The 24,635-nt window shown below is 39.4% G+C and overlaps 1 protein-coding gene across 8 annotated transcripts in view; it reads left to right on the forward strand.

Annotated features, from left to right (window-relative positions):
- Nucleotides 1-590: 590 nt before the first annotated feature.
- The window catches only part of LOC127453294 (phosphatase and actin regulator 4B-like), a 66,059-nt gene continuing 42,014 nt past the window's right edge, over nt 591-24,635 (forward strand). For 4 of the 8 annotated variants that reach the window (XM_051719572.1, XM_051719582.1, XM_051719575.1 and 1 more), the window contains exons 1-3: nt 591-705; nt 19,867-20,034; nt 20,261-20,305. In XM_051719572.1, coding sequence (XP_051575532.1) covers nt 19,944-20,034; nt 20,261-20,305 — 136 coding nt within the window. In that variant the 5' untranslated portion in view covers nt 591-705; nt 19,867-19,943. Of the gene's footprint in view, nt 706-1,427; nt 1,903-4,125; nt 4,235-19,810; nt 19,836-19,866; nt 20,035-20,260; nt 20,306-24,635 lie in introns of those variants that run through there. The other 4 variants (XM_051719573.1, XM_051719580.1, XM_051719574.1 and 1 more) reach the window with 4 other exon arrangements.

Raw genomic sequence — 24,635 nt, forward strand, 5'->3', positions numbered from 1 at the left:
CATGCACGCGCATATTTAATTAATTATTGTCTAATTTGAATATGAACGTTTTGGGGCCATTTTTCTTATACAAATAAAACACTGTAATAATCAAAGTATTAACTTGGCATTCTTTCCAATAAATATGTTATATTTTTTACTCTATTGCCCTGTAGTTTCTTCCCTTAAAGGTTTATGACGAAGGTCCCAACATTTCCATTTTCATTTGCCCATAAAAACTACTCAATTCAATCTCTTTATAGTTTCCATTTAATCTAACTGCAAATAAGCCTTTTTCGTAACCGGTATACGCAGCGCGTAAACAAATTAAATAAAAGATAATAATGGCTATTCTACTTCCCAAACGAAAACATTTACTGTATAACGATTTCCAACTGTTAGGGAATTCTGTTTCATTCCGATATATTAATTAATGTGAATCTCGTGCTAGAGTGAGTTGCTTTCGGAGTGGTTCGTTTCCCCTGCAACGCCTCATGGGTAATGAAGTCAATTACGTTGACGCAGACAATACAAGAGAAGGCTGTTCTTGAAACTGGAAACTTCAAGTACCATACAGCTTGCCCTAAAACTTCCGGTATCTTGGGTAAAAAGTTTCAATGGGGGTTGGAAAAATAGAGTAGCGGAAAAATATCCTTGTTGTTGTCTGCATGAAGTGAAACTAGTCGGGAAGAGGAGGGCCAGTGCCGTACACGTAATAAGGGGAAGGTAAGAAACGTAGTTATTAACCAGTTGATGCACGCGCAGGTGAATCAGCTCCTATTCAACGTAGAGGAAATAAACCCTGCACTGTTGAAGAGTGCAATGCAAATCTCAGTTTTCTGCTGTGGTTTTTAAATTAAAATGTATTTATTTTTTTTACTCAATTGCTGGTTCACATCCAACAATACATGTGTCATGTTATGCTTTCCTGTCAAATACAGCCAACCTGTTTGTTTTATTATCCAGTCTGATAAATTATAAAGCCACACTTTGCGTGAATATTTGGATGTGCTCAAAGTTTTAACGGCTCTGCGCCGATACAAAGAGAGAGCGCTGACGTTCCCCATCATCTCCGCAAGTTTGCGTTCCGTTTTTCGTCTAATTGCATGCATTCATTGTGTCATTACCACTTTAAACTGTGCATCTTCCAACTAATTTTGTATTAGAATTACCAAAGAGATCGTTGGTCTTGTGAAACAAATCTGAGTATGTGTGCACATCATCTGAGAAATGCACGAGACTAGCGGTTTTACGAATCGATGTTGCTCACATCGGAATACTGGTATTTGTTTATGCAACTTTTGGTTCCCAGGACGTTCTGGGGAGGGGTTTTTTGTGGTAAACTACTAAATAAAATCTAAAAATAACGTTCCTTAAATGTTAGGAACTGTTTCCCCCAAATGGGAAACATTCACTAATACTAGGGGAACGTTTTGCGTTTGCTGGGGGGTTGTTAAATGAAAAATCTACGTAGACAGAAGCCCCAAATTTTAATCGGACGAAAACACCTTGTGCTTTGAGAATGTGGCTAGTTTGCCATCTTCAATTCCAACTGACAATGCACGAGTGATGAGCATCACAACACGCGCGTTGTTGAAACCCTCGTCCATTCGCACTGCCTTCTAGTATTTCACATCAACCGCCTTGATTTTTTCCTCTATTGTTTGCCTTAACCTAACGGAGCTGTTCTGATCACATGCAACGATTAATCTCTCCGGCCATACAGCAGGTTGAGGTGAATTGAGAGGAAGATCTCAGCCGTTGAGGATGTGCGGTGATTTATTCTTTATTATGCACGAGTCGGTTTTTGAGGTCTTGAACAGCTTGTCTCGTACACGCCGTGAGAAGATCACAGGTCCATCATAGACCATCGCTCATTTATTGCTCGTGTGGATAGGACTGAGATGGATTGCTCGTTTCAAGGTAGGGTGAAGGACATTAATCTACCTATTTAATTCACAAATATTGTCTGTTGATGCAGACCTTCTTGGTTTTTTTTTTTCATCCAACTATTTATTTCCTGCAAAACGGTACCCTATGTCAAGAAGGACACACAGCATTGTTGGATAAGGTTTTAATTGACATCTTCTAATTGAACAGATTATATATTGCTGTAGTTTTTCTTTCTTTAGTTATAGCCTAATCTATCTATTTTATGCTTTACAGTTTGCATGTGTCAAGTTCAAAGCTGACTGTTTAGACTCTGGTGTCAAAACTAAAGGCTCTTTAAGAGCTTCTCATTGTAAATCTAATGGTTTCTTCTGAAAGATGTGAAAATGTTGAGGGGTTGGCAGATTGGACCGATTCATATATTCTTATACACTATGTGTTATCATTTTGGCTTTCATTTATTGGTGGCTTGTGAAAATATGTATTGTCTTTCTGTGTATGTGAGAGGATTTTTGTTAGTTCTGAGCTTTGATAATTTCATTTTGTCTTCTATTAATTTTTCCTCAGTGTACAAACTTTAAGACCGCTTGCATTGGTGTCACCAGTTAGACTGACTGTGGTTAGTGTAACATTTGTGATCATGGTTCCCTGTGAGCCACACTAGCACTTAAACATCATCCAATTCTGATTGAGTTAGTTTTTGTTCAGGAGATCTTGCTCATACCACTAAATGCACTTTGCGAGATATCAGGATTCAGTTTTAAGATCTTACTTCACTGGTAGGAAATGCAGTGCTTTTTTTCTCTAACTCTTTAAAACGGAATTTCATTATGTAATGAAGATTGATTGCAGAGAGTACAGTACAGCAGCACTACCTATATCTTAAGACAGGTCAGCCAGGGGTCCGTTAAGGTACTGCAAGGAGTCCGTTGAGAAGATATATAAAAAATATTTTTTTCTTTTTGCTGTTTATGTAATTTCCTACTATTTTAATGAGAAGTTGAGGAATAGTTTCCCCCAAAATGAAACTGACTTACCCTCATGTCATTCCAGACGTTACAAATTATTATTATTATTATTATTTTTTTTGTAGGCCATGTCAACCCTTATACATTTTCGTTGTACAAAAGCATTAATATCTCTACATTTACACATTAGATTGTGTTTCCTTCAATTAAAATTTTAAAACACCGTCCATTATCACATAATTTGGAAAACGATGATGTTAGGCAACTGAAGTTTGAGTTTTCAACCCAAAACTGATTTGATGTGGCCTTATACGAAACACAAAAGAAAAATAATGAAAATCTAAAAATTTAATTGGGGAAAAAAAGTAATGAATTTTCCACTGAAAATCTTGATGTACTTTGTGCATTCATGAGTGCAATGCAAGTTCTCTTTGAACAAGCTTCTCCCATAGTGCTCATGAATGGGAAATTAAAGTCAAGATTTTCCACTGAAAATTACTTACATTTTGGGTTGTTTCTCACCAAAACCTATTGTATTCCTTCAGAAGTCTTGCAATATGATGCACAAGCTGCATGGACTGCATTTATGATACTTTTGGGTCCTTTTCTATGCTTAAAAGAAAGACACCATCAACTGCCATTAAATTGAGAAGATGGACCGGGATATTCATTAAAGGTGCACTCCATAATTTACCTCATTAAAAAAGTTTTACTTATAAAGAAAAGAATAGTCATTTTGAAACATGCTTTAAAATCTTCAGCACTCACATGAGATGTCACTCCCCTCATATCAGCAGTAACCTTATAAAAGTTGTTTTATTTTACATGGAGAGAGTCACCCCATGGGGGCTGCCACGTTGGGATCACATGACCAGTCGACAGTCAATTACTAGCTTAAGTAACCACCCTGTTATTGGACACATTCACTCATGAACTAGTCATGGCTTACTGTGAATATTGAATATTTACAATGACATTGGTAACTGAAAACGATTGCATGATGTTGCATCCATGCCTTAGTTTTTAGTGTCCAAGTCCAAGATGACAAAAACAAAAATTACATGACTTGGCCAAAGGTCAAGGTTGCCTGTGTTGTTAGTGTCCCATGTGATGTAAAAGGTGGAATGAGGGGAGGGCTGAAATTTGGTTCGGACCGGTGTTTTGGGCTCCTTGGAAAGTGGGCCACAGGTCCCTGGGGTGAGCAGAGCTTTTCTGGGGCAGGCGTGGCAATGACGTACAGGCGGTCCTGCATGCGAACGAGCAGCACCGTCCAGTCATTCTGAAGGGGGCCAGAGGTATCTACAAACTGGTTATAGGAAGTAGATCAGACTACAGGTTTCACTTAATAGTTCCCACAACGGAGTGGCTCTGTTCTGGTTGAGGTCTCAGCCAGAGAGGTAGGCCAACATCTAGAACAATTTTTGTGCTTGCGGTGAGCTTGTGTTGAGTAAATTGGGTTTCGGATTGAAATTTCAACATAGATGCTCTCTTTCCCAATTGGCATAAGTTTGTGATATTGAATCTCCGGTGCATGTATGTAATGTTTTTTTTCTCCCTGCCATTGGCAGTTGTCTGTCCAAACTTAAACTCGCAAGTAAGCCTCGATGCGGAGAGGTGGGATGCTATTTAAAGATCACACGGGCGAACCAGCTGCTCCCATTTCCGCTCTACGTAATTGAATCACCAAATCCAGTGGAATATCTTGTCCTTAGATTTGAAAGTCTGTTTATAGAAAAGGACATTTTGTCTTCCTTTTTTCCTTTTCTCTCACTTTATTCTTTGTCGATTATGTTTGGAGAAAGAAGCCATGTGGCACTCCAGGCTGCTTGATGTAGGACACCAACTTTTATGTGTGTTAAGCTATTCTTAGGCAGTAAAGTTGTAGGCCTAGTTTTATACATGAGAGGGTGGTGCTGTAGAATCACAAGGTTTGGGGATGCTTTGAACGTTCCATCTGTTAAGATATGATTTCAATCATTGTTTCAATCATTTAATGACTTCAGAGCATTGGACCAAATGGAGAGCTTGTTTCAGGCTCAAAAGTATTTCTATTCAGAGTGTTATAGCATGGAATAGCCTGGCGTTCATGTATGGAGTTTTGAAGGAGAACAGGGTGTCAGAGACACACAGTAGATGTAATAATAGAGTGCACATCTGTTACATTTCTCTTCCAGTTTTTCCCTGCCTGGGGACAAAATTTTGTTATCTTGTTATCATGTTTACCGTCAATGTGTGAAAAAAGTAATCAAAATGAAGTCCCTACAAGGTCATGCAGCGAATGTTGCAACTGCAACCATTATATTTGGTAATCGATTAATCTGTTGATTATTTCTTTTGGATAATTGGATAAAAAGCCAATTTTTGATCTCTATATTTTATTGAAAGCACATGTTATTCCATATCCGGCCCAATATTCTTCTCCAAACAGTGCAAAAAAAAGTCTATAAAAACAAAAATAAATGTATGAATTTAGACTATGCTATACATTGTGCAAAAATATAAAGTTTACAGTTACAGTTTAAAATAAAAATTAAAACAGCAGTTTGTTGTCCACAGTTTGAGAGCAGCAGGCAGTTTAAATTACTGATCTATAAATGAAAATAAAGAAAAATAGCCACAAACAGTGTTAACAAGAGGTACATGTTCACCTTCTCTGAGATAGAAACCGTCACTTATTTTTCCTATAAATATGAGTTTTATATCCTGTTGCAAATTAGAATCTTTTGATGCTGAGCATGTCAAAGTCACATGCAAAAAAAAAAAAGGATTGAAATGAAAACATCTTACAAGGTCATTTAGCAAATCATGCTTGATGAGAGCGTGTCAGTAGCTTCTAATGCATTTTCAACTGAATAACCATTTTCAATTTTTTACTTCAAATTTCAGATTTATATATATATATATATATATATATGAGAGAGAGAGAGAGGGAGAGAGAGAGAGAGAGAGAGAGAGAGAGACATATACAGTATATGTCATTCATGTGTCAGTACCTAAACAGCTTGGTTCCATACTTTTTTTACCTGTTTCTCTGCATTGTGTAATGTACAGTATATGAAGGATTTTAGTTCCCTGAGGGCATGCTTTTTAAAACTGCATTCTAAATGGTGCATGACAGAGTCTGAGGAGTTAAGCACTCAAAGAAGAAATAGGCCGGTAACATCCTTTTTATCACACTTCAGGTCCTGAAGGAGGCTGTGAGGATGTGTGTGTCAGGGTGCATATTAGCATGTGTTAGGTATCACAGAGTGTAAAGGTTTTGTGAGTTGACACTCTTTGCATCTGGCAAAAAGACAAAACACACCCTCTATTCCCTTGATAATATTATAGTGACAAGCATGTTCAGTTTATGTCTCGTAAAAACACACTACCTGTGAATGCAGCTTGCAGCAATGCATATAGACAATTGCCCTTTAAGGAAGTACCCTGTACATTGTTCCAGTTTACAGTGCAACTCATCACTGATGAAGCTTTTGGTCCAGGGGTGTGAGAGTGGATTTATCTGAGACACAGACACCTGCTCTGAGCTCTCTGTTAGGACTATGGACACTAAGCTGTCTCCAGTTCATTCTCTCAGCACTTTTGTCCATGTTTCTCTGCCATTCCCCATCATATGAATCAGACTTACTATCTAAAATACCAGTTTTAAATCAGAGATGGTAAAACAAATCTTAAACGTACATATTGCAAGAAAAGGGATTGTTAATTTAGTAGAAAACATGGACTTAAGGAAACCTAAAGGCTAAATAAAAAGTGCATTAAAATCATTGTGTCATCTCACGACATTGCTTAATTTTACATCGGCAGTAAAAATGTTGCAAATATTCGATATATCACCCAGTCCCACAGTACAGTACTGTACTTTATACTGCCTGCTATATTATTCAAATGTACCACTCTCGAAATGTAAGGTTGTGTGAGATGGTGTCTCGTGATGTGATATGGTGTCTCATAATATGATAGTGCCTCATGCGATGTGCTCTTGTTGTATACGACAAATTTTGGCAAATGTAGTACATAATCTGAGTATTCCATGCAGAAAATATGCATACTGCAAAAATATTACAAGTAGTAGTAGCTACAGCGAAAAAAGAAAAAAAAAATTGGAGTGGGGTTTACTTTAAAAAAAATCTAGGTGAACTATTACCACACAGAAATTGCTAGTAAATTTAACAAACCGCATTTTCAAGTAAAGGCTACACACAATTCGTGGTGCCTTTAATTAGAAATTCTCAAGTAGCCTAAAGTTTACTTTGCAGTGGACTTTATGCATGATCAGCACAGAAACAATGTTTTCCTATGTTGATAAATGCTTTCTAGGTGACTCAGGGGAAATTACTTTCTACATGCATTATTTACAGGAGTTTCTGTGAATGACAGTGGCCAATATCCATCGCACATTGAGACACGGAGCTGTTGCTTCATGCAGTAAAAAGAAGAAGGGGTTTAACAACGTGTATTTCAAGTTATATCGACCATGATGAGGGTGAATATTCACAAGCCATAGACCAGCACTGAATTAGCAAGGTCTCTGTTTCTGACTGTATTACTAATGTAATTACTTTGTTTATTGACAATAAATTGACAATACTCCAGCTTCACTGCAAATGCAAAAGTGAATGATAATATATTTAATAGTATTTAATAGTATATAAATGTGCTTAAACCATACGAATTGTCTAATAGTGGCCAATATTAGTTTTTTATTGTATTTATGCAGTGTAATATAATTTTCACTTTCAGTATAATTTACATTAAAAAAAATTGTGTCCCGTTTCATAGAGATTTGTCGTGCATGTGTAGGGCTCTGCCGAACTGAAGAGAGAGAGCCCTAATGATGGAGGAATGCTTAAAATTAGTGGTCGACCATTATGGATTTTTTAATGGCCGATGCCGATATCCAGAAAGCAGGGTGGCCGATAGGCCGAAACAATGCCGATATATCACGCAATTTAATATAGTAAATAACGAACATATCATTGCTAAAAATATATATATATATATATATATATATATATATATATATATATATATATATATATATATATATAAACTCTTATTTAGCACTATATTTACTCAATTTCACACAAAACTAAAAAAATTATATTGTATTTTAAATAGTATATAGCAGTTTCTTCAGATCTCTGTTTAGTCATCAAATTTTAGTAATTTATTTGCACGTGAAGAAATTGTTAATATATTAGAAAGAATGAAATAGCAGTACACGCAGTAGTCCAGCAACCATGGATTGCATGTCCACATTAGCAATCGCATTTACTCCAAAAATACCAATTGTACATACAGTGCATAGTGAATAAGACATTTACTTATAGCACATGTGAAGCACTTTTACCTTGGGCTTCATCCGAAAACGTAGGCAGCTGACTTGCTACCTTGCTGCCTAATCAGTTAATGGCTTAACTGACAGCTGTTTTGAATGAATGGAACTCTCAAAGAAACTGGTCTCCGAACAGTTTGAAAAGCACCTTATTTTCACCCTACCTCCATATACAGCCTTTTCCTGGTTTCAGACGCAGCCTTGAAGTTGCACTCACCCGTTCGTGTGGATCCAGCAATCTCCTGACAGTTTAAACGGCCTGGATCGCATGCTTGGAGTAACACGGAGTGACCATCATGATTTGTGAATCAGGTACTTTTGATCCTGATCCCGAAGTTTTTGATTCTGGCTGATAGAATACGCACTTTAGAGGAAGATATTAGATGAGCACTCAATGAGAACAAAACGCTGGATTTTCGTGAGGTCCGTGAATTACATCTGTTTAAATGAGATATCTGCATATTTGCAAACAGTATATAATAGAAGTTTTATTGATATTTGCCTTTTTATCCTTAGACAAGACAGTTAAAAGTTACAGAGAACTATTGAGGAGAGAGAGGGAGAATGAAACAGGTGAGCACTTTAACATTATGAGCTCAAATCTTCTGGTGTTGACATGAATCGCTTGTGTTGTTGTTTTTCTCACTTGTAAATCACTGTACAATCGCTGGATATAAATACTGTACTTTGCACACAGAGGAAGCCTTACACAGTGGTATAGCAGTTCATGGCCGGTCTGCAAGTTTCAAATCATATGTATTTGAACTTATTGGAGCTCATTACTGAGATTTTTATACTTTTACTAAATAATATCAAATTTGTTGTGATCAATTATTTTATTTTAGAAAGAAGAGTAGATTCCTGCAACTCTCTTGAGTCTTGACTCTTCGCTATGGCTGATTATGAGACTGGAAGTTCGTTATCGGCCAGAGATTTTACAGGAAATACTTAGGTTACGTGCCGTGCTTGGAGTCCTTACTCCATTTCAAGTAAATTTGACAAACAAGCCATGCATTTCAATGCTTTTTAATCGTACTTCGTCATGTACCACATGACACACAGAAGTCTTTCACAGGGAAGCTTAAGGCATGCTATATACTCTAGACTGTCCTACATCACCTTGCTTAAATGGCGTTAGAAACAAAATCCAGAGATGTCCATGCAGACCTGAACACTTCAATCATATAATTAAACATATAAACAAACATATAATTTTGAGTAGATAATGAACTTTAGACTTCACAAAACAAGAAGCTACCAAATCTAACAAAAAAATCAACAATAAAAACTGTGCAAATCAACATGTATGCTGGGAATACCAGCTTTGAAAAGTTGAGTAAAATGTATTTATTTAATTTACCTGTGAAATTGACACAAATTAGCAAATAAATATGACAAGTTTTTTTCTACTTTCGGATTGATACATGATGAAACATTGTAAAAATGGTAAACAATCATAAAACATATTTACTTATAAGCTAGAGCTAAACCTTATCGTATGGTTTCATAACAATCATAGGTCTCATGGAATAATTCATTAGACTTCTGAATTACACTTTTGCATGCTTTTGAAGCTTGAAGAAGTACTCACCATAAACAGCCATTGTGTGAAAACAGTGATAATTTTTTTTTCACAATTTCTCCCTCTGTGTTAAGAAAAAGAAAGAAAGTAAAATGGGGTTATAACAACACAGGGGTGAGTAAACATTGACTACATTTGAATTTTTGGGTGAACTATCCCTTTAACTAAACCATTGGTAGGTTTAGTGATGTCACAGCTTTGTTGCAATGGCTAGACTGTGACCACATTAGAGGATTGATTATTTGATTGTATGGCTTTGGTCTATGCTGTGTGGTACCACAGTCACAACATGCTAGACACTTTGCCCAAACAAGAATCTAAGGCTTAATTGACCAACCAATAACAAACCAATCAAGGATTCCTATACAAGCTAAAAGCTGTCAGATTCTTATTATGATATGCTCAAAGTCAGTAGAGAATGCATTCAGAACAAGCACAACTGAAAACCCCAAGAACAATAGATCATGATTATGAAGATCAATTTTGATTTTGTGAAAACGCTGTGTGATTCTTCTTACATATGAATGAGTTGAAAAACTCCTGCATATTGGACAGTATTAGTATTCTGGCTGCCTGGTCACTGCATCGCTGCAGCGGTACACCCTGTTGTTCTCAATGAGATTTGCATAAGGACCAGCATGGGCTCCCCGCAGATGAGCTTTTTATAGGGTCCACGTCTGCAACAGAAAAGTACTATTACACCTTTCTAAGGGTCATTGTGGATGGAATATATTGGCTATATTTCTCTTGCTCTTCCAAGAACAGCCTGAAAAGAGAACATGAGGGAGTCTAGCTTTATTTTTCTATGCACCAGCAGGGGTGAATTAAAATAATTATTGCTCTTTTATATGTACTGTGTACATGTAAAACTGCCATGTCTTTTAAAAATTCAAGCTTTTCACAGTTACCACTTACCAAAACATGTCATTACATTTGAAGACTTGCAAAAGATTTAAATCTTGAATTTTAAGATGGCCGTTTTTATAAAATAGCTGACTTTTTTTTTTTTTGCTTGCTTTCTTTGCTTTTGAGTCTAGCGCATGTTTTTGGGTAGATAATTTGGTTCTTGAGGAAGTCACAAACACGGATGTCCACAGTTTTAGGATTATTTTGGTTTCTGAAACCTCAAAAATGCGAGGCTGCAGGGATCTAGCTGAAATTATTATAACCTCAGACTGCTTAACTGGCCTGGCTTGCTTACTGCATTCCTGCATGTTTAATGGAAGGCTGCACTTTCTGTAGACCTCAGCTTTCTGGCATGTTTCCTATAGGTAGGCCTACTTTGAGTAAAAAAAAAATATGGATGCCAATTTAAGGCTGTATTTTAATGTGACAGTCAGTTTTTTGGTAAACGTCTAAAACGTTTAGTTGACATTATCTGTTAATTTTGCTGCTGCATTATCCAGTAGTGTAGTTAACAATAAAGGTTTTCTTAATAGTCTACACATTCTTTGTGTAATCCTTCTCTGTCTACTGTATTTTATACTGAAATGGATTTGATCAATTATTCCAAACAAAGTCTAATTTAAAATAACCATTTTCAATTTCGGTTTTCGGCCCAGTGTGTGTGTGTTTTTTTTTTTTTAAAGAAACGTTCAACCTCGTTTATTTATTAATACTAAGCATATGTTTTATACAACCTCTTAACTCAAGGCACAATCTGAATTGTTGGTTAACAGCTGTTGATTAATTTTTGCAATAATCGCCAAATAGTCGATTAATCATTCTAATAATTGTTAGATTAATCTATTCCCAAAATAATTGTTAGTTGCAGCTCTGATACTGTGACAACTCTAACACTTATGTTTGGGATGCAAAAGTGTGTAATTTATTTTAAAAAATTAAGGAAAAATGATGAAAATATTCAACAACTAATTTTATTAAAGTTTTTATGAGACTTACAGTTGAAGTTAGAAGTTTACATACACAAGGCTTCAGATTAAAAAAATGACTTGGGAACCATTTGCTCCTTAACTGAAACATTAAGGAGCCAATTGGCTATTTTTTAGTCACCAAATAATATAATTGCTCGATTTAGATTGTTGATCAGAAACAAGATAGAAAGCAGAAGAAAAGGAAGACAGCTGATAACCCATTAATCAGAGGTTTAATAAACAGTATATATAGTTGAGAAGATACGTAAGTTTCCATTCCCCTTTTATCTCATCAGTTTTCACACCCCTTTCATAATTTATACAAATCTAAGAGATAAAACTTTTTTATTTAGTACTGCCCTTCAGAATCTACATAAGCAGATATTTACATAAAGCATAGTATGCATATAGTAGTGTGTTGCCTTCTTGAGCATCAATAAATGTTTGCACCTTGTGTAATAGTTGTATGAGTCCCTCAATTATCCGAAGTGTGCAAAGCTGGATCTCCTAGATATATATATATATATATATATATATATATATATATATATATATATATATATACACTATATTGCCAAAAGTATTCGCTCACCCATCCAAATAATTGAATTCAGGTGTTCCAATTACTTCCATGGCCACAGGTGTATAAAATGAAGCACCTAGGCATGCAGACTGCTTCTACAAACATTTGTGAAAGAATGGGCTGCTCTCAAGAGCTCAGTGAATTCCAGCGTGGTACTGTGATAGGATGCCACCTGTGCAACAAGTCCAGTCGTGAAATTTCCTCGCTACTAAATATTCCACAGTCAATTGTCAGTGGTATTATAACAAAGTGGAAGCGATTGGGAATGACAGCAACTCAGCCATGAAGTGGTAGGCCACGTAAAATGACAGAGCGGGGTCAGCGGATGCTGAGGCGCATAGTGCGCAGATGTCACCAACTTTCTGCAGAGTCAGTCGCTACAGACCTCCAAAGTTCATGTGGCCTTCAGATTAGCTCAAGAACAGTGCATAGAGAGCTTCATGGAATGGGTTTCCATGGTCGAGCAGCTGCATCCAAGCCATACATCACCAAGTGCAATGCAAAGCTTGGGTTGCAGTGGTGTAAAGCACGCCGCCACTGGACTCTAGAGCAGTGGAGGCGCGTTCTCTGGAGTGACGAATCACGCTTCTCCATCTGGCAATCTGATGGACGAGTCTGGGTTTGGTGGTTGCCAGGAGAACGGTACTTGTCTGACTGCATTGTGCCAACTGTGAAGTTTGGTGGAGGGGGGATTATGGTGTGGGGTTGTTTTTCAGGAGCTGGGCTTGGCCCCTTAGTTCCAGTGAAAGGAACTCTGAATGCTTCAGCATACCAAGAGATTTTGGACAATTCCATGTTCCCAACTTTGTGGGAACAGTTTGGGGATGGCCCCTTCCTGTTCCAACATGACTGTGCACCAGTGCACAAAGCAAGGTCCATAAAGACATGGATGAGCGAGTTTGGTGTGGAAGAACTTGACTGGCCTGCACAGAGTCCTGACCTCAACCCGATAGAGCACCTTTGGGATGAATTAGAGTGAAGACTGCGAGCCAGGCCTTCTCGTCCAACATCAGTGTCTGACCTCACAAATGTGCTTCTGGAAGAATGGTGAAAAATTCCCATAAACACACTCCTAAACCTTGTGGAAAGCCTTCCCAGAAGAGTTGAAGCTGTTATAGCTGCAGAGGGTGGGCCGACATCATATTAAACCCTATGGATTAAGAATGGGATGTCACTTAAGTTCATATGCGTCTAAAGGCAAATGAGCGAATACTTTTGGCAATATAGTGTATATATATATATATATATATAAGTGGGTCAGAAGTCTACATACACCAAGGTAACTGTGCCTTTAAGCAGCTTGGAAAATTCCAGAAAATGATGTCAAGCCTTTAGACAGTTAGCCAATTAGCTTCTGATAGGAGGTGTACTGAATTGGAGGTGTACCTGTGGATGTATTTTAAGGCCTACCTTCAAACTCAGTGCCTCTTTGCTTGACATCATGGGAAAATCAAAAGAAATCAGCCAAGACCTCAGGTAAAAAAATTGTAGACCTCCACAAGTCTGGTTCATCCTTGGGAGCAATTTCCAAATGCCTGAAGGTACCACGTTCATCTGTACAAACAATAGTATGCAAGTATAAACACCATGGGACCGTGCAGCCATCATACCTCTCAGGAAGGAGACGCATTCTGTCTCCTAGAGATAAACGTAGTTTGGTGCGAAAAGTTCAAATCAATCCCAGAACAACAACAAAGGACCTTGTAAAGATGCTGGAGGAAACAGGTAGACAAGTATCTATATCCACAGTAAAACAAGTCCTATATTGACATAACCTGAAATGATGCTGTAAAGAACTTCACGGGAAGAGGGAAGGAGGACACAGGGAAGCAGGTTTCACCAGACACAGGTAAGGCTCTTTACTTGGCAACTTGGAACAAAGTTCATCAGTTTCACAATAACAACTAAGCTTTACAAAACAACTCATTAGCTTCACGTTCTGACTTCTGGACTCAGACTCTCTCTCTCTCTATCTGCTGGTTGTGTGGCCACTTATATGCCGCTCTCCCCATGCTCACTGGAATTAGAGACAGGTGTTATACATAATCTAGCTTTCTCTCTCTCCGGACGGATGCTCGACCACGTCCCCGCTGCCATATATTCCCACCGCCCGACTCGAGCCGGGGAGCCTGTCTACCACTCCCCCCCCCCATTCCCCATTTCTGGAATGGAATTTGGCAACAGTCATCTGCGCCCCCGGTCTCTGGACCACCTTGAATTTAAAGGGATGGAGAGCCAGATACCACCGGGTGATCCACGCATTGGTATCCTTCATGCGGTGGAGCCATTGGAGCAGGGCGTGGACTGAGCAGAGGGTGAAGGCCCGCCCCAACAGGTAGTAAAGGAGAGTGAGGTCCACCCACTTGATGGCCAGACACTCCTTTTCCATGGTGCTGTACTTTGTTTCTCTCAAGGAGAGCTTGCGGTTGATGTACAGCACTGGGCGCTCCTCCCCCTCCACCACCTGCGAGACACGGCCCCCAGCCCCTTGTCTGAAGCATCCGTCTGCAATACAAAAGGGAGAGAGAAATTAGGTGCATGTAAAAGTGGCCCCCCGCAAAGTGTGGCTTTAACCTGTGTAAACGCCTGTTGGCACTGCTTCGTCCACTGGACCGGGTCTGGAGCTCCCTTTTTAGTGAGATCAGTCAGCGAGCTGGTGACGTCTGAATAGTTAGGCACAAATCTCCTATAATAGCCAGCCAGCCCCAGGAACTGTCTCACCCCCTTTTTGGTCTTGGGCCTCGGGCAGATCGCAAGCGCCGCCGTCTTGTCAATTTGGGGACGCACCTGCCCATGGCCCAAGTGGAACCCCAGATACCATACCTCCACCTGCCCAGTCGCGCACTTCTTAGGATTTGCTGTGAGCCCCGCCCGTTGCAGCGACCGCAGAACCGCCCTCAGATGCTGCATATGCCGCTGCCAAACATTGCTATAAATGATGATGTCATCCAAATAGACAGCGTCATAAGCCGAATGCGGTCTGAGGATTCGGTCCATGAGGCGCTGAAATGTGGCTGGAGCCCCAAACAAACCAAACGAAAGTGTCACAAATTGGTGTATTTTGAATGGTGTGGAGAAGGCCATTTTTTCATGGGAAATTGGTGTCAAGGGGATCTGCCAATAACCCTTTGTCAAATCCAGCGTTGAGTAAAATCGAGCAGTGCCCAACTGATCGAGCAACTCATCAATACGAGGCATTGGGTAGGCATCAAATTTAGATGCCGCATTGACTTTTCTATAATCCACACAGAACCGTACAGTCCTGTCGCTTTTAGGAACCAGAACAACTGGGCTGGACCAGTTGCTGTAGGATTCCTCTATTACTCCCATATCGAGCATTGCATCCAATTCTTCCCAGACAATTTTTTTTATTTTTTATGTTCAGGCAATCGGTAGGGACGGCTACGTACCACCACCCCTGGCTCGGTCTCGATGTGGTGCTGGATGAGGTTCGTGCGACCCGGTAGAGGGGAAAACACATCTGCGAATTCTTGTTGTAGATTGGCAACCTCTGCCAGCTGGTACGGTGAGAGGTGGTCTCTGCAATTGACCGGGGTGACGCGATTGTGTTTTGTATTTACCTCTAGCCCGAGCTCCGCCCTCTCTGGAACTACGTAACCAATGTCACAGGGGCCGCCTCCCTCCACAATTTCAGGAGGTTGAGGTGATAAATTTGATGTGCACCCCCTCTATCAGTTCGCTTTATCTCATAATCGAGTTCCCCCACTCATCGTATGACCTCTAAGGGTCCTTGCCACTTGGCGAGTAATTTGGAGCTTGATGTGGGGAGTAATACAAGTACCTTATCTCCCGGTGCAAATTCCTGCAGCCGAGTTCCCCTGTTATACAGTCGGCTTTGTCGTTCTTGAGCTTGGAGCCAAGAACGACAAAGTTCTTGTTAGTTGCCCCAAGCTGTGGAGTTTTGCTCTAAGATCAAGAACGTATTGAATTTCATTCTTACTGGCTGAAGGTCCCTCCTCCCAAGCTTCGTGTATAACATCAAGCATGCCACGCGGGCGCCGCCCATACAGCAACTCGAATGAGGAATACCCCATGGAAGCTTGTGGGACCTCTCATACTGCTAATAACAGGGGATCGAGCCATCTGTCCCAATTCCTAGCATCCTCGTGCACGAACTTTCGAATCATGTTTTAAGGGTTTTATTAAATCGCTCCACCAGGCCATCTGTTTGTGGATGGTAAACGTTGGTGCGAATTGACTGCCCAATAATTCATAAAGCTCGCGTAGTGTCCGTGACATAAAGGTTGTGCCATGATCAGTGAGGATTTCCTTCGGAATGCCTCTGCAACACTACACGCTGAGATGCTGCGCAGAGGCACTGCTTCCGGAAATCACAATGCATAGTCCACTAGGACCAATAAAAAGCGATGTCCATGTGTTGACTGCTCTAATGGCCCGACGAGGTCCATGCCAATTCTCTCGAAGGGGACCTCTATCAGCGGAAGGGGGCGCAATGGTGCTTTTGGGGTGGCCTGTGGGTTCACCAGCTGACATTCACGGCAAGCCGGACACCACATGCGAACATCGCCGCCAATGCCCGGCCAATAAAAACGTGCTATTAGTCAGTTAAGTGTTTTTCTTTCCCCTAGATGACCCGCCATGGGATTATAATGAGCCACCTGGAACACCATATCTCGACGGCTCCGCGGTATTAATAGCTGGGTTGTATCTTCCTTCGTTTGAGCATCCTGCGTCACTTTATACAACCGCTCGTTTATAATTGCGAAATAGGGATATGAAAGTGCGACATTCGGCTGGAGTTGTTGACCATTGATCACTCTCACTTGGTTGAAGGTGTGCTTGAGGGTTTCGTCTCACGACTGCTCCAAAGGAAAATCCCCTTCGAGAAATCCCCTGAGGATGGGAGGGGCTGCAGCTTCTCCCCCCTCACGTCACCCTGACGTGGAGCTGATGAAGATGGCCCCGGCTCCGCCTCCCCTGCCAGAGCATCGCACATTTCACATCTCATCGTTTTTGTGCAGGACCCATCCGTGCATTTTCCCTTTAATACATTTCTGAATTCAGGCCAATTAGTTCCCAAAATCAGCGGATGGTTGAGGCGGGAACAAACCGCGGCCTCCACTCTATGCTTTGTTCCCTGGAATTTAATCACGAGGGTCACCACGGGGTAGTTGTGAAAAGCCCCATGCACACACTTCACCCTCACCGTTTTAGCTGTACACAAAGCCCCGTGTTGAACCAGGCATTGGTGGATAGTGGTTTGATTACACCCCTTGTCCACCAATGCTGGCCACCCATTGGCCGCACGGCCAGCCCCAGATCTCGGCTGTGCACACAAAGAGGTCAAGGAACGCCTCTGGATCATCTGCAGCCCCCATCTTCAGGAGCGTGGGTGGGGGCATGGGGGATGTGGTGTCCGGGGTCACGGCCGGGGCTTACTTTCTCTCTCTCTCCGGACGGACGCTCGACCACGCCCCGCTGCCACAGCTGCTTAGCAAGGAAGAAGCCACTGCTCCAAAACTGCCATAAAAAAGCCAGACTACAGTTTGCAAGTGCACATGGGGACAAAGATCTTACTTTTTGGAGAAATATCCTCTGGTCTAATGAAACAAAAATTTAACTGTTTGGCCATAATGACCATCGTTATGTTTGGAGGAAAAAGGGTGAGGCTTGCAAGCCGAAGAACACCATCCCAACCGTGAAGCATGGGGGTGGCAGCATAATGTTATGGGTATGCTTTGCTGCAGGAGGGACTGGTGCACTTCACAAAATAGATGGCATCATGAGGAAGGAAAATTATGTGGATATATTGAAGCAACATCTCAAGACATCAGCCAGGAAGTTAAAGCTTGGTCGCAAATGGGTCTTCCAAATGGACAGTGACTCCAAGCATACCTCCAAAGTTGTGGCAAAAGGGCTTAAGGACAACAAAGTGAAGGTATTGGAATGGCCATCACAAAGCCCTGACCTCAATCCCATAGAAAATTTGTGGGCAGAACTGAGAAAGTGTGTGCGAGCAAGGAAGCCTACAAACCTGACTCGGTTACACCAGTTCTGTCTGGAGGAATGGGCCAAAATTCCAGAAACTTATTCCAGAAGCTTGTGGAAGGCTACCCAAAACATTTGACCCAAGTTAAAATGATTTAAAGGCAATGCTACCAAATACTAACAAAGTGTATGTAAACTTCTGACCCAATTGGAATGTGATGAAAGAAATGTAAGCTAAAATAAATGATTCTCTCTACTGTTATTCTGACATTTCACATTCTTAAACTAAAGTAGTGATCCTAACTGACCTAAGACAGGGAATGTTTTCTAATATGAAATCTGTGGAGTGGTTAAAAATGAGTTTTAATGACTTCAACCTAAGTGTATGTAAACCTCTGACAAAGCTCTGTGAATTTTTAATTGTAAATCATTTTATGCACACAATATATGGCAAACTTTACATAAACTTGATTTTGCTAATTATTGAGGGGCAAGATGTGAAATATCCAGTGAATTGAACAAATCATCGACAGATTAATCAATTATCAAAATATTTGTTTGATGCAGCCCTACCTTAATTATTAATTCAGAGATAATAAACAGCTCCAAACACACACACAGTTACACATATCATCCCTTTCTGCTTTGAAAATTACTAAAAAGGAACTATCTGATGTTACATAAAGGATCATTTAACACACACAACACATCATTCGTGTTCCTCTGCAAGACCTTCCTTTTTCCTGAAAAAGAGCACAGTTAGTGCACGAAAACCAAACTGCTAATACACTCACTGTGTTGTAAATGTTTGACTGTCGCTAAGTATATAAAAATTACACTTGTGCCGTTCCTGTAGCTGTTTTTAGTTGGCATTTGCATGCCACTGAATACATTTAATGTTGTCTTGTTTCTGTTTTTAAATAAGTTACATCACACAAATGACAAAACATTCCAGTCTTCCGCTGTTCTTATCTGTTGCTGTGAAGTCGTCGTCGTCGGAGTGCGGTAGGACTGCTGTCTTTCTGTGCTTGGTCCAATCGATCAATGCCTCTGGAGAAATTCATTAGCATTTCTCTCTCTCGCTCTCTCTTTCCTCCATTCATCTGTCCATCCATCGTCCACTTCTCCTGACAGCCCATTACAGCCTGATTTGCTCTGTCTGCTTCGTGTATCTCTGTTAGACATTTGCTCATTTAATTTGTGAGCGTTACCTATCCTTTCCATCAGCGACTTTCAGTTAATTGCCTGTCTATCATTTGCAGTAATTTCTTCTGTTCCTCCTCTTGTCGTTTTGCTTCTCTCTTCTAAAGCTTAGCTGTGCTATTTTAAACAAACTGCTACTGTGTTTTTCCCATCAGCTGTGCAACCTGGAACTGTGACACCTGCTTTTAAACTATTGGGATGAAGTTCTTGCCAACTTAATGGGGCGAGATGTGTGATTAATCAGTGCAAGAACCACCAAGTTGGCTTTTTTAAGGAATGGCAAAGATTACCGCACACTTGAACTTAAATAACAAGGATCGCTCAGAATATGAAGGAGTTGGGGAGTTTTGATTTCAAAGGCGACTTCTTTAAGAGGGTACTTCTGGGTACTCCTATGAGACTGCCAGTGAGGATTTGAGATGTCTGGCCTCAGCTGACTTCCAATCAAGTGAGTCATACATGTGCTTTCTGTGTTACAGGCAATCCCTGGAGATGAGCGAATATACCCTGTCTACTGGTCTGAGCCCTTTAACATAGACAAACAGAGGCACCACGGATGACTACCCCTTACAAGGCCAATGACCTTCAACAGTGTACGTTTTCCTCTTATGCTAAAAACAGGAGATACTGTTTCGAAGCTCCCCTTGGTAATTCAGGCGATTTTGCATTGATTTATGGATACTAAATATATTTTTAATTTTGCAACTTTGGAATTTATGGGATTTTAATTGGCAGTAAGCCTCCCTTCACCATTAAACGTCTGTATAAACAATTTAATGTCCTGGTATCTGTCTGAAATAATTGATAAATGAGTTGTGCTCTAAATGAATGGGCTTTTGAAGTAATTACCTGTTTGTTTTGCTTTAATTACAGGATCCATTTATTGTTGTGTCTCAGATTCTGTAATGGAAAATCGAGGTGAGTATATATTGCCTCTTCTTGACTTGACAATGATGCAACTGAGAATAAATTGTAGTTGATGCTTGAGGATGTTGGTTAAGGTCCAGAAACCTTCAGGTGATCTTAATTTAACATGACAAATGAGTTGTTTACATTGTACAGTGTCATCAAATCCAAATACTACACTACTATAATAGACCTAAGTCAGAGACCAGGGTAGACTCTTTTTAGAAAGATGTACAGGTGTTTTCCATGTTTTTGTTTTGGTGAATGTTCAGTACCAAGTTATACAACAGTACAACACATTGAAAAGACTGTATCGCTGTCTTTTGTTGAAACCAATCATTGGTTATTTGTTTTTGGAAGCAGTATAATGAGGAACGACTGTTTGCTATAGGCTATTTGTTAACTCTATAACTTTTAGGTAAATCTGGATTCTTGAGGAAGTAATTGTGTTAAGCTTCCTGTTGGTCAACAAAACAGTTAATACACTTGCTGAAAAAAGCTCTCTATTGCTTCCTAAGGAAGGTCATGATGTACCTTAAGAAGATTCATGGAGCTTGTTTTCCAGGTCATAACAGTGACAGGTTGGGCCAAGGCAGAACCAATGTGCATAATCTCTCTTTCTCTCTCACTGTTCTCTGTCTTTGGAATGGCACCCAGTGTAGGTGCTTGTAACTGGGACAGAGATATCCAGGGCTACAGCTCATCTCCTCTGAGTCATTTTACACACATGCATTTGTATGTTTACTGTGGTACTGGGCTGAAAATGGTTGCAAAGGTATCAGATTTTGGAATTACTGTAGTGCTGGATATATAGGTTCCTAATAGAGATGCACCGATACTACCCTGTTGTACTCGTATTGGGTCGATCCTGGGGGGAAAATACTCGTTCTTTGTATTGGTGTCATCATTTCATATTTCCGAGTTCGAGCACAAGGAAAGAAAAAGCTCGCACACAATGTCCATAGAAACAATCTTTCAGGATATTTATTTAGAGGCTAAAAATTGCTCAGTGCAAGAACAAAGCGTTTTCAATTCATCGTCAGTGTCCTCGAGTTCGAGTGCATTGACATAATGACGTGGTTGCACATGCTGTGCATGGCGCATCTAAGATCAGTTTGAAAACATGAGAAACATATTGGTGTTTAAACTATTGAAATCTAGAACATCAGTTTTTATTTTATCTATCTTTATCTGATATACTGTATATGTGGCTTCTTTCACATGGGTGCTCACAGTCTCTCCATGCAGGCTTGTGTGTGTGAGTGAGAGATCGCTTTCATAAAGCGCTTGTCAATCATCCATGTTTTTTTTTTAATGATAATTCCAAATGTTCGACAAATAAAAAACTGTGAAAAAAAGAAAGAAAACCATTTGAAACTAGCACATGAGTTTTATTTCTTCACGTGATATATGCAGTTTCCCTCTCTCTCCACATGCTTGTGTTTGAGGGAGAGCAAAAGATCACTTTCCTCAGACTCAAGGCGGACAACCGTTGTCCTTAACTGCAACTCAAAAAATCATATGTATTATGTGTAAAGAAGATGCTGGAAAAAGAGATGGGAGTTGTTGTCTGTCACTTTTATTTAGCCCAACAACAACACAGGATAAAGCAATCAAATGAACGTCAAACTCTGTCAGGCTCAACACAACAAACCATGCCCACTCCATGAAAAATATGCATAAAATAATGTTGTTAAAGCATGAATAATGTATCATACATGTTAGCTGGGTTACTTTTAAAGGTAAGCAACACCCTGATAAAACAGTCCTGAATTGTAATTTGTAATTACTGAAAACGCTAATATTTGTTATAATCAAGATTAGGGATGCCAATTCACAGGCATTTTCATAATCGATTAATCGTTAACGTTAATACTGCAAAACACACGTGGAGGACTCCAAAAAATTTTTATGTAGCCTACTGTTTAAATATAATTTAAATACACTTAAGAAATTTAAGTATTGGCATTTTCCTCTTAAAATATTCTTAGTTCAGTGTATTTAATACATTATGTGAATAGTTTAATTACTGTTAATTAATTACTGTTAATAGTAACTTAATAAATAGAAGATACATATTTAGTGTTCATTAACTTTATTTTGTGGATCGTGGGATATTTTGGACCTTTGGACTTGTTTTAATTAATTGCAAAAAAAATAAAATAAATCATAACACTACGTAAGCACAGTACATTACCGCTTCTGTGGTGATGATGAGTGCTCCCCCGACAATCACTGACGTAATGTTGGTTGGGATGGAACCAGGAGACCAGCGCATCTACAGTGCTTGTTGTCATGTTGTACTTTATCACACTATCATGGTGTATGCAGAAAACACAATGTTCATTGTTCATTTATAGAGAAATGCTCCAACACAGATTACATTAAGCCCACTTTATTTTTACAACAGAGGAGGTGACGGATTCATGTCTGTGTGGTTTTTCTTCTGTATTGCAGACAAGATGTGACATGCAGCGGGAAAGTGGCAGTGCGCCCTCTAGAGGTGGATGACTGTATAGACAGTCTTTTCAATGTCCGCTGGCATGATTACTGAAAGCATTTGTACTGAAATTGATTAATCGAAGATCGTTAAGTTTAATCTATCAAATAATTTATGACAATTAATCGATTATCGATGAATCATTAAAGGGGTCATGACATACTATATATATATAATTGAAGTCCACTTCAAATCAAATCAAATCACTTTTATTGTCACACAACCATATACACAAGTGCAGTAGTGTGTGAAATTCTTGGGTGCAGTTCCGAGCAACATAGCAGTAACAGTAATGAGACATATATCAATTTACAAAAAACTTCAGATTTACACAACACAATTTAAAATATAATATACACATAATTACACACAACACAATATACAAATAATAACATACAATGTACATTATACAATACACACAATATAGAATACACATTATAAAATAAAAAATAGTATATATAAAATGTACAGTAGGTTGTATTGTACTGTATTGACATTCAGGCTGTTGGTTGATAGTCAGTTGCCAGTGTGTTGTTAAGAGAGATAGAAGATATAAGATTAATAAAGTGCAGTGCTGATGTATATTGATCGTGAGAGATCAAGAGTTCAAAAGTCTGACAATGGTCAAAGCCGTTCATCTAATGCAGGTTTATGTAGAAAATATTTAAATCCAGATAGGCACATGAAGGTGTCCTGTGCAAGTCCCGTTTGGATGAATCTCCCATGACAGGCCCTCTCTCCTCTTCACCTGTGTGAGTGTGACTGTCTGAGCACTAGTGGGCAAGGCCAAGGTGCAATGATGAAAAATAGGCGTTGATGTCTCGCTGAAGAGGCAGTCATATGCAGAAGTTTTTGGTCCTTGTGACGTCACAAGTTCCACAAATATCAAACAAACTGTTTCAACAGCCTGGTTTAAGTAAATGCTCTTTTTCTATTCAGGAAGAAGTATTCAGTTCTGAAACTTACAGGATGTTTTAATAGTACAATGACCTCATATGTCAAAAGATCAAGGAAAATTCCTCATGTCATGACCCCCTTAAACTTACCTTATCAAGATATCAAATACAAATACAATGGCATACGTGTACAAACGCAAAACTACTTGTATCGGTGCTTGGTCCTGGCTGATACCTAAAATTAGGTAGTTAGTACTTGTAGCAGTCTTTAAAAATTGGTATCGGTGCATCTCTAGTTCCTTATACAATTATGATGTTTCTAACGCATACTTAAAACATTTATGTATGTAATAGGGTTGTTATGATACCAAAATTTCAGTAGTCAGTGCCTGTATTAGTCAAATGTAACAATTCTCGATAATTTAATTTAAATAATTTTATTTAGCATGTAACACATCTGAACCATGGTCTAGCGGTTAGCGCATGTGCTCCGATATACTGGTTATACGTAGCTATCATACTCGTGGGAAACATGGCCTTGAGCCTGACCCTTGTCATGTTCCAATCTATTCGCCCTCTTTCCCAATGGTTTCCTCTCATTATCTCTCTGTACCTAATCTCTTCACTGTCTCCATAAATAAGATGTGGCAAAGGTTCAATAGAAATTAAAAACAATGTTTTATACGTCATCGTTCAAGTCTGTTTCTCTCATGACTATTTTTCACTTGTTTTATTCTTTTTTTGTTTTGCTCTATAATTCCAGTCTCTCTCTCTCTCTCTCTCTGTATCTGGGGCCCCTAATACAACATTAGTATTGCATGGTTTGGGGATTTCATAGCTTCTGCACCACAGAAAGAAAGAACTGTTTGTCTTTGGCTTTGCGTTGCTTCATCGAAGCCTCAGACCTTTCACTGTTTTTTTCCTTCTAAATAGTTCAAAGCCTAAG

This window comes from Myxocyprinus asiaticus, chromosome 15 (genome assembly GCF_019703515.2).
Source record: "Myxocyprinus asiaticus isolate MX2 ecotype Aquarium Trade chromosome 15, UBuf_Myxa_2, whole genome shotgun sequence".
NCBI classification, from domain to species: domain Eukaryota; kingdom Metazoa; phylum Chordata; class Actinopteri; order Cypriniformes; family Catostomidae; genus Myxocyprinus; species Myxocyprinus asiaticus.